The sequence below is a fragment of the Mandrillus leucophaeus genome, unplaced genomic scaffold (assembly GCF_000951045.1).
Source record: "Mandrillus leucophaeus isolate KB7577 unplaced genomic scaffold, Mleu.le_1.0 Scaffold905, whole genome shotgun sequence".
NCBI lineage: Eukaryota > Metazoa > Chordata > Mammalia > Primates > Cercopithecidae > Mandrillus > Mandrillus leucophaeus.
The window spans coordinates 299,536-311,169 of NW_012109864.1; the positions used below are offsets into that span (position 1 = coordinate 299,536).

The following is an 11,634-nucleotide window of genomic DNA, read 5'->3' on the forward strand; positions in this document are numbered from 1 at the left end:
CGGCGGCGGCGGCGGCGGCGGCGGCAGCAGGACCAGCATGCACCACCGAAACGACTCCCAGAGGCTGGGGAAAGCTGGCTGCCCGCCAGAGCCGTCGTTGCAAATGGCAAATACTAATTTCCTCTCCACCTTATCCCCTGAACACTGCAGACCTTTGGCGGGGGAATGCATGAACAAGCTCAAATGCGGCGCTGCTGAAGCAGAGATAATGAATCTCCCCGAGCGCGTGGGGACTTTTTCCGCTATCCCGGCTTTAGGGGGCATCTCATTACCTCCAGGGGTCATCGTCATGACAGCCCTTCACTCCCCCGCAGCAGCCTCAGCAGCCGTCACAGACAGTGCGTTTCAAATTGCCAATCTGGCAGACTGCCCGCAGAATCATTCCTCCTCCTCCTCGTCCTCCTCAGGGGGAGCTGGCGGAGCCAACCCAGCCAAGAAGAAGAGGAAAAGGTGTGGGGTCTGCGTGCCCTGCAAGAGGCTCATCAACTGTGGCGTTTGCAGCAGTTGCAGGAATCGCAAAACGGGACACCAGATCTGCAAATTTAGAAAATGTGAAGAGCTAAAGAAAAAACCTGGCACTTCACTAGAGGTCAGAGGAGATGATTTCTTGTTTCCCAGTCTCCCCCCTCCCCTCCTCACTCCCTCTCCCCTTCAGGGATTCTTGTCTGGCTTCAAGATGCAGTACCCCTTCTCAGAAGCTTCATTCAGGTGGTAAGAGTTGTAGGTGGTTTGCGAAAGGCTTGGCCTCTCCACCACCCGCCCCAGCTGCACTTCACGTGACACCGCCCTTCTGATAGAGAGAGTGCCCTCCTTTTTATCCCTGGGGGAAAAATAATGTAATTGGTTTGAAGAATCAGAAGTTTCACATTCAGTATGCTCAATGTTTTCCCTTGGTGGTTTAAAATGCCTCCTGCTCCTTATTAAAAAGGGTGGGGCATCTTTGACCAAAGGACTGGACACATCACATCCTATGCAAGTTTACAGGCTAAGTTAGTGGCCCAGTTATAACAGTGAGGACACAGTTTGTGGCACACAAGCCTGTTCTCATTGAAAAAACAATAACAAACCACACAACGGTATTCATTGAAGCTGAAACACCTGGATTCAGAAGGGGATTTCCTACCCCCTTCTAGAATCGTTTTTCTACTCATCAAGGCAGAATGTTTGTTTCCTATTTCATTTTCTGCATATCTGATATTTTTGGAGAAAGTTGAAACTGTGTAGAAAGCGGATTTCCACCTGCAAATTTTAAGGAGATGTGACATAGAATAAAGGGATGCAATTAGTTAATTTCAGGGCAGATGAGAGTGATTTTGTTTAAAAAGTTCTTTTATATAGTTTCAGAATGAATAATTTCTAAAACTCAGTTACAAAAAAAGTATTTCCCTTGGGCTCTGCATTGGACAAAGTAACCATTTTGTGGTTACAAAGTTGGTCTATACACCAAGCACGGTTTTGGTTGATACCTTATATGGTCAATAATAGTTTCTTTTACCTATAGGTCTTTAAAACAGATATTGTACAGATGCTCACTAAAGTAATTGTTAAATTAGGCTATGAATTATGCTACATACAGAGATTGATACGTTGGATACAAATTTTGTATTGTGTCCTGATCAAAACAAAAAAGGGGAACAATGAAAAATCACAGGTAAATGACTTTGATGGTATATTAAGCAAAGAAATGTGGACAAGTAGTTATAGTCTCTTGATAAAATTTACAGGGTAGATAATTAGATGTTCATATATATATGAGACTGTAGGTGGTGGATTTAGCATTCTGTGCTTTAACATTTTAACATTCTGTGGGGTGAATTGCAGGATGAGAGTGGCTCTCACAAGGTATCTTAGGGGTATCTGTAAATTATTTTAAAAATTGTGAGTACTGCTTAAAGGAGTTTTCTTTATGAACTGGGAAGCAGTCTTTAAAATAATAAAGAGAAGAGTTAAAGATCTTTGGTACAGATTTGAACACAAAGAAGATACAGGTTTTTTTAAAAAAACTTTAATGGTGTAAATCAAACTAGATAGCACTCTAGGATTCTAAAAATATCAGAATTATGTTGATGCTCACTATTGGGTATGATCAGTTTCATCAAAATATTGCATTTGCATTTATTTTTCTTTATAAGATGCATCAGCTCTTTTTGGAAAGTTTAACTTTACTCCTGGATGGTTTATTGTATTTTCTTTGGCAACTTTCTTTGTGCAAAGAGAATAGCAACTATAATTCAGGTCCATGTATTTTCTTAGGTGGCAAAAAATAGCTTTTGAATCTTCCTTTCTGGATTAATTTATTGTAACTTCTAAGGACTATGGGAAATTAAAATTCAGTTCATACTGAAATACTCTATTCCCAAATGATAAGGACAACATGGCTTTCATTTTTCCTCCTGAAATGCAGTATCTAGAATTATAAGTTTGGTTCTGCTGTTAGGCTTCATCTTTAGCTAGACTCATGGCACTACTTGCATCCCAATTTAGGATATGTAGTAACTGAGTAATTCTGATTTATTTAGTAAATAATTACCCTGGAGGAGTTTGATATGAGTACCAGTAGGTTCTCTGCACAAATTTCTATGCTGGTGTAATTTTTTTTATGTGATGGTTTTCCTACAAGCTTGATGTGATATTTACATTCTTCAGGCATTTTGATGACAAAATCCCACAAAATTCCATTTTCTTCTTTTTAAAAATTATCATGCACAAAAATTCTGTTAATCTTCACGAGGTGAGGTATGGATGGAAGAGGAGGCTGGTTTTTTTCCTTTGAACTCTCAAGGTGATCTTCTAACTTCAGACCCCTTCTATCAGAGCCTGGGTCGTGTTTCAAGGCTAAGATTATTAGCGAAATACTATTTGGCGAAAAGAAATAAAAACTTTAAAAAATTGTATAAGATTCTATCTAGATCATTTAAAAAGACAATGCCATCATGACTGCCTTAAACTGCAAATACAGTTATGGTTGTAGGAAACCAGCTGAGCACACGTCAGAGTGACAGGGCTTCCATGACTGAACTAAAGCTGAAAGAGGAATTGCAGGGAGGTGAAAATCCCCTTGCTGACCTGGTTTCTTTCTTAAATTTGGTTCATCCTCATCTGAGAAAATGTTTTAGAGATTGGATGGGTTCCTGGCTGAGAGCAGTGACTTGGGGACTCATTGTGGATATTACCTGTGGGTTCCAGATGTAAACTCCATAGCTAATATTTGTTGGCTTTGAATTATGGATGCCATTAACATCTGGATCATAATAATAACATATATTCTTATTTATCACTTCAAGCCTCATGTGCCACTCTTCCCATTGACTTGTTCTCATCCCAAAGACTGGAGATAGTCATTTTTTTTTTTTTCAGGGTGAGAAAACTGAAATTAAGACAGACTCGCATGGATATGTTGGGACTCTCATCCAGATTTTTTTCAAAGCCTCCTCTCTAGTGTTCCTTTTAAAACTACTTTCTATTTTTCTGTTTAGTCTCACCTTAAGAGCATCTTATGATGCCCTAGTAATGTGTTTATAAAATCACCCCTTAATCACATTTGATATGATAATGCACACAAAACATTTAGTTTTTCTGTTATACTGTGCACCATGTATTTGCATAACCACTGTTCAGTAAGTCAATTACTCTGATAAAAAATAGCCACTAATTGTTCAAAGCAGTCCTTACAAATGCTGTCTGCCCCTTGTGTGACAAAAACTGTTTTAAAAATTTGTATCCTAAATGAAAAATATTAAGTTCCTAGATGTTTTAATAAACGTGATCATATAGGAGATCCTTATAAGTTACACGATAACACTTTGTCTCTTGCAAAGATAATCCTTCAGTTTTTATATTTGCAACAGTTACATTTCTGCTACTTCTAACTTTTCCCAATCTGATATGGCTCAAGAGATAAAATTGTCCCATGGGCAACTCCAGCCTCTTAGTCTCTGAACATTGTTCAGGTGACATGATTGATCTCTGTGGGACAGCATTAGAGACCACACAGATCTGTTTTCTCTCCCATTAGTTGATTTATGGAATTACATTAGTAAGCAGTGCCTCAGGAGGTTTCCCTGCCCCCAATCTTGGCTCTCTTTGCGGTAAGTTTCACACTGCCACCGCTGAGGCTTTCCTTGAGCTGGTGAAGAAACTAGAGAGGGCAGGTTATAGTGAAGACATTGAGAAACTGGAAAGTCAGGAAGAAGGATGGTGCCATTCTTTTTTTCTTTACTTTCTTTTATCTCTTAAAAATCTATCTGCCGAATGTACAGGCCAGCCGTAATTTTTCTACAAGTTAGGTTGAGCTTCTAAGGGGGTTGGTGGAAAAAAATTCGAATACTGTCTCAAACTTGATAACTTACTTCAGAAGAGTGTAATAGGGGAGGAGGGACATGTTGTATATGCTGTTAAGTTCTAAGAGCCCCAACCATAAATGGCAATTGTAAAACTCTGGACAAAGCACCGTCTGTAATGGGTGCAGGAACGTGGCACCTGCCTCCTGAGGAAATTAACTTGTAGACCAGATGTAAAATAGGTGTGTCACTCAGACTAAGAGCTTTTAGTCAATAATTGAACATATACATTTCTGAGGTTTGTTGACTTAAAAAAATCTATGGGTAAAATGCAAATGTTTTGTGTCTTAAATGGAAACATCCACCAATTTTTCTTTTATGTCATAATTTTTTAAAAAATGAGTCCTCAATTTTTCATCTCAAGATTAAGAAAATTACCAGTAGAAAAATATTTTTATTTTAGCCAAAAAATGCAAATATATAATTAAGTATGAAAGGGAAAGAGGAATTTTTTTCAATAAAATTCAAACAAAATGATAGTATATTAACATTAGAATGTAACATATAAATAATATAGGAAAAAGCACCTCAATTTTGTAAATAATAAAGAAAAAACTTGGAAAATTTTGTCTTTGACTAAAGCTACAAATGAATTTGTGGCCAAGGCATCAAACTGCAATACAAGTTCAATGAGATTATTTTTCCATCACTGGATTTAATAGAAGGGAGTTAAAGTTGTTTTTTATATACTTCAAAATATCATGTTGTACACACAGTAAATACGTGTAATTTTAACTGTCAGTTTAAAAACTTACAAAGCGTACATTTTTAGTACTTCCTTATTGAAAACAGTACCCTCACCCATCCAACCATCATGTAAATTCTAAGCCATGTTTTAGATGGCAATTAGGAATAGTAAAATAAAGCAATTAAAATTAATTTGTAAATTATGCCATAAGAATGTTTGAAATTCAACCATCATCAAACAAAATATAAACAAGCAAACACAAGGCATATAAGAGCAAATTAAAAAAAAACAAAAACAAAAACAAAAACAAAAACAAAAAACTTTAGGTTTCCATTTAATCCGAGAAAAATATTTGGATATTTTAAGAATGAAAAGTGTTTCTAGTGATGAAAGAAATACAAGTTGTCTGGCTTTTCAAATTCTTAAATAATAGATTGCTGAAGTATTTCTCTATATTTTGTTTAGTCTCAGTCATCTACTTTTCTGAATTAATAGTTAAGTTTTGCATAGTCAGACTTATAGATTGATAAGTACAGAACAATTTAATAAAATAGCCTGTGAGATTGAAAATTGAAAGGCATGCAAAAAGAACAGGCATTTGATCCATGTTTGGTCCAGTTGGAACATTGTTTAACAGGTTCTAGACTGAAGATCCATGGTGGGGTGGAAACATTGTTGGAATATTCTGGATACAAAGTATCTTTCTGGATGCAAAGTAAAACATTATACTATTTGAGTATTTCTCAGGCATAGGTTGAAAGTGTGCTTTTCAGAAAGTTGTCTAAAGTTGTTGGTGCTCTTAGAATTTACTGCTCAACCTCAATTGGACAGATTGTCTGAATATGCAGGAAACATTTCACTTTAATTTGCTCTGAAAAAGCTTGACCTAATGTCCTACTGTTCAATATGAGTGGATATGCTTTAATTTCTCAAATTTATTTTTACTCGCATTATGCAAAATACCAAAAATAAATGCTTGCATTTGTCATATAGAAATATCTAGTTAAAGTAATGAGTTAAATTCAAGATTTATTTGAAGGGCCATGTAAATATACAAATTGGAGAAAGGACTAATTCTTTTATAGTTTCTCTCATATTCCCAGATTAGTTTGTAAAAAAGCAAAAATGAACTGAAAATAAAATCTAAATTTTATTAGTAATGTGACTTTCAGTCACTGATTAACATGTCAGATGACCTTAGGTGGGAAAGCAGGGTGTTCTAGGAAGCATAATCTTTTATAAAAAATTGTTTTCAAGAAAGTGTATATTTTTTGTAATCCATGTAAATTTTGAGAATTTTGTGCATGTGTAATTTTGTTCCTTCATTTGTGCTTCAGTGTTTCTGCCCATTTTTAACATACTTTTAAATCTAGCATTTTGCTATTAGTCTTACGATTTTCAAAATATTGGGGGAGGGGCGTAAGAGTGATTTTATCCCTGAGTCATATCTTGTTCTGTCACATGCAAACACCTGTCCTGAAATTGAATTATTCTTTGGGGTAATCGAAAAGCCTCCCTCCATTCAGCATCTTATGTTTTCTGTTGTTTATTGAGTTATGTTGTACCATACTTCAGATGCGACAGCCATTTAATAATGTTGAAGACTTAGCTCTGCAGGGGCTAAAAGGGTCCCAGCAGGCTTGTTAACTTCTACTGTAAAACGTTATGAGAAATATTTTTTCCTCTGTGAAACTTCTGGGCTTTCTCTTAATTTATTTTAAGAACATAAGAATCTATAGCTAGGTATGAAATCAAGCCTGCTGAATTTTTTGGCTTCCTCTTTCTTAATCTTTAACCCATTTGTTTCCCACTACATTTTTTACTAAAGAGACTGTGGCAAAGCAAGCAATTACTTTTTCAAAGACCTCATATTCAAGATGTATTTCTTTGGTTTATAATAAACGACATAAATTATATTCAGGAAATAGATGACTAAGCTCCTAGATTTTAATTTCTTTTTATTTAAAATTATATGTGCTCCATGTGACCAGATAGATACAAAATTGTAAAAAGAGCCACTAGTATCAAGTAACTTAACAGTTGAACAATGTTAGGTACATCAGCATAACTTCTCTGAACTTTATTTCCTCATCAATAAGATGAAAGTAATATCAACCTACCTTATAACATTTTAATATGATATGTAGTTTAATACTGTTGGCAAACTAAAAGATGCTATATAATTTCTCAGTCCAGTTTTAAAACCATCAATAAAAATGGAGAATAAGGCAACCGTATTTATAGATAACAAACCAACAGGTTACTTATAGTTTTCAGACATTAAAGTCCAGATGTCCATTAGTGGTGTGTGCTTTTTGAATATTTGTTTTAATCACGCAGTTGGCAAAGATATGGCTTGAGTTTACTTGGAAAGAGATAAATCTAATTGAACATGTTTTCCTTGTTCCTGTACTTGCATTGTCAAATGTCTTAGGAAACTGAGCATATTATCCAGCGAAGTCAGTCAATGTGGTGAGCCAATTTCAATTATTTAGTGCTCTTTCTCCTTCCTTACCACAGACATATCACCACTATTAATTTTTATATATTTCAATAGATGTGTGTGTATGTTTCACATTACTAACCCAATACTTTTATTTGACTATTATATTTCCAAGACACAGAGATATTCTAAATGTGAATTTGTGAAGTCAAGAGAATTTTTGTAAGAAAGAAATGAATTCCAGTTGGAAAACTTGTGTAACAAATATTGGAAAGTGAACATATTTAACAAATTTGGAAAATTGGAAAATATATACATATAAGTATACATAGGAAATAAAACAGGTAGATAATCATTTTACATAAAAAGTAAAGTAGCTATATGAAGTTTTTCTGTTTGTTTTTGGCTAAAAACAGAATATTTTTTAAAATGAGGACAGTTACTAAGCATTAATAGGAATAGCTGGTGTTTTTCTGGGGAAAAATAGTGATAAGCCCTAAAAGATTTGTAATGCTGACCAAGAAAGATGAGAAACAAAGGAGAAAGGAATATTTAAGCCAGAATCCAATGCAGTGTATAGAAAGAACTTTGACAAGATGGAATTATGGATTTATGCTTTGCTTCAGCTGTTATAAAAGTTTTTTCAGAAGATAGAAAATATTTTTTAAAAAGATATATTTTTTTAATGACGACCCAATACTTTTGGTATGAGAGTCAGCTGAGGCTTGAGTGAAGTGGCAGATGAGTTAGAGATAAGGAAAAACAGATTGTGTTATAGCTGATGTTATTATTTTTACTTATGCATTTGAAACATTTGGTAGAATAATTCCAAAGTGTAACTAAAAGAGAATACTTCCAAGATGGGTGGAAAATGGTATCCCATTTGTGTCTCTTCTGCATTAAAATTCATATTTTAGAAAACATTCTTGAGAAAGTAAAGTGTCAGACTATGGGAAAGACGGTGCTGAAAGTGCTGTTTCTTGCCCAAAGACTAAAAGACAAAAGTCAAAAAACCCACACCAAACCACAACTGGATTATTGGTAATACTATAATGATAGGGATCAAGAAGGATGAGAAGAGAAAGGGATATATGTTTGTAGATTAGGAAAAATTATGGACATTTCTATTTCAGCAAATCTGGCAACTGCCAGAGAAGATATATTTTCTCCAAAATTTAGAGAATGAGGCAAGATTAAATACATTTTTAAGTGAATAGAAGACCATATGAATTTAATCATTTGGAAATGGCAAGAACTAGTGTGGGTGAATCGGGGTAGAAAAATAACTATGCTTGGGAATAACTTCTCTATTGGCAATGCTTTTTTAAAAAAACTAGGATAAATTAGAGAAGTGATTATCTTAATGGAGTGAAGATAAGAAAAAAAGGATAAAATTAACAGTCGTATGTAGATGTATAAGAAGTGAAAAGTTATGGAGTCTTCCATTAAACATGAAATATTTTGTATGCTCTACCTTTAGTCCATGAAAAACGAGAGAGAATATTGGCTTGTTTCCATCGTAGGAAAAATACATTAGCTCTTCTTTGTAATGCTGCTATATGTAGAGTTAAATTCATCATGAAGTGAAGTGGTTTTAGATTTTCCTCATGTGATTCTTTTCACATGAATTCATTTTTCTATAGTATGGAGGTGTGTTTATCAAACTGCTGGTGACAGTATGTTGGTGGTCCATGAAACCAATGTTTTAACTTACCATCATGATTTTTTAGAAAGTAGATTAGAATAGAATGGAGCAGAAAATGTATGAGCTTATCACATGTAGTAATAGCAAGTACTGTTCAACTTCTGTTTCAGTTATGTACACTTAAAGAAATGTATGTATGTCTATGTGCTGAGTTGCTATGTAAAATGTATTTATAACTTTTGGTTGCAGTCAAGTTTGAAAAACACTAATCTAGCAACAGCAGCATCACTATTGAACAAGTCTGTAAAAGGAAAGAAATTATATTTGAACAATGTTAACAAGATACAGAGTAAAATTGAAATGTTTCTACAAATAGTGTACTTTTACTTATTCCAGGCAGGTCTATACCTATGCTGCCTATTCATGAATATATGGTATTAATTAGCACATAGTAAACCCTTGATAAATTCAATTCAATTTAACAAATGTTTAGGTGGAACTGTTATCTTCCAAGACTTAAGTTCCATGTATACATACATATGTGTATACCAATATATATGTACATGCATATATACACACATACACACATCCTGGCTTAAAGAACCTTAAATGTTCTTTATTCCTGCTCTGTTTACAATACGCATGTAGTTCTCTAGCTCTAGGTCTTAGTCTTTAGTCCATATATATGTGTGTATATATATATATGGAACTATATATATGTATATATTTTCTTTTTCCCTTGAGATAGGGTCTTGGTCTGTTGCCCAGTCTGGAGTGCAGTGGCATGATCTCAGCTCACTGCAACTTCTACTTCCTGGGTTCTAGCTATTCTCATGCCTCAGCCTCCTGAGCAGCTGGGATTACAGGCGTGCACCATGATACCTGGCTAATTTTTGTATTTTTTTAGTAGAGATGGGGTTTCACCATGTTGGTCAGGCTGGTCTTGAACTCCTGACCTCATGCAATCCACCTACCCCAGCCTCCCACAGTGCTGGGATTATAGGCATGAGCCACCACACTCGGCCTCCCTATTTATATTTTAAATTTTCAGTCCAAGAAATGGACAAATGGCCACATTTAAACTAACATTGAAATTTTAGAAAATTCTGTAAGCAATCTCACACCTATTTAAAAGCCTTAGAATTCCTTGACTCATCCTTGGTTTAGTTCTCCACATCTAGATAAGTAACACAGACTAATATGATCTCTGACTTGCTACCTCATGTGATTCTGTAGTATTATATTTTCTGTTTTATTTCAAGGCATATTTTACAGAGTGCTGGAAAACTTTGTTTTACCTGAATAAGAGAAAAGATTATATTGGAAGAGAGAAAGAAGGGAAGGAAGGAAGGAAGGGAGGGAGGGAGGGAGGGAGGGAAGATAAAAGCAAGGAAGAGAGGAAGGAAATACAGGAAGGTTACAGGATTGCTAGTATTTAAGGGAAATCAGAACGGGGTATATTGGCAAAAAGAAATGGCATGCTTAAGGTCATCTTGAGTCTGGTTTAAATAAGAAATGAGAAGCAATAGTTAATGTCTTAAAATTTATGGAAAAGTGTCATGGGTCTGGGTTTAGATCCACTAGAACCACTAAGCATTGTTTTTTGGTTTTGTTTTGTTTGTTTGTTTTTGTTTTTGTTTTTTCATTTACCATGATGGAAAATCTAGTTTCAGGAAAACTAAGTATGTTTTCAGGATTTTTAAAAAAATATTTTTAAAAGTAATTTTCAAGTCTGCAATCTGCAATTAGAAACATAGAAAGGCCAAGATGGGAAAATGAGCGCTCGAAACTAATGACAGTGTTTAGGGAACTCGAGGCTATCCAACTTCTATAATAAACTGATAGTACAAAATATCAGTGTACTTTTTAAGTAATTATAAGGAGAATTTCTAAGAAAATACAGAATCGTGTATATAAAAAAGGCTACCGAAGAATGATGATGTGAACGATATCAATCACTACATCTTATAAATCCTGTGGTGAAAAATTAAACGTATTAATTTCCTTTGTTAGTAATTTGACTATCTGAATGTGGCTATGTTCTACATAGATTTATAGACTCTGGATGGAGCACATGATACTTACAGAAAAAGAGGTAGTTCATGAAAACTTCCTGAGGAGAAATTAGAATCTAAATACTTGAGAATTTGTTCCAGCATAAGAGCAAATGCCTACCATGATGTTATGGTAGTGGAAAATGCTTAATAGTATTTATCTTCTTGATGAGATAGATGAACCAAAGTATATTTCTAAACAGTTAAGAAACATGTAAAGACTTGATAAAAATTAAATCATTATTGACCGTATATTTTTCAATTTTATTATTTTAAAAGATAATTAAGGGCAAAGACCGAAAGTCAAAGTCAGAGTGATTGTGAATTTGAGCATTCCATATGATGGCAATTGAAAGGAAGGAATAAAGGGAAGGAGGGAAGGTGGGAGGGAAGGAAGGAAGGAAGGAAGGAAGGAAGGAAGGAAGGAAGGAAGGAAGGAAGGAGAAAAGGAGGGAGGGAGGGAC

At 34.9% G+C, this 11,634-nt stretch overlaps 1 protein-coding gene across 1 annotated transcript in view; it reads left to right on the forward strand.

Moving 5' to 3' along the window:
* Positions 1-7: 7 nt before the first annotated feature.
* CXXC4 (CXXC finger protein 4) overlaps positions 8-11,634 on the forward strand; it is a 19,312-nt gene continuing 7,685 nt past the window's right edge. Inside the window, exon 1 of the mRNA XM_011969794.1 lies at positions 8-589. Coding sequence (XP_011825184.1) covers positions 38-589 — 552 coding nt within the window. The 5' untranslated portion in view covers positions 8-37. The remainder of the gene's footprint in view (positions 590-11,634) is intronic.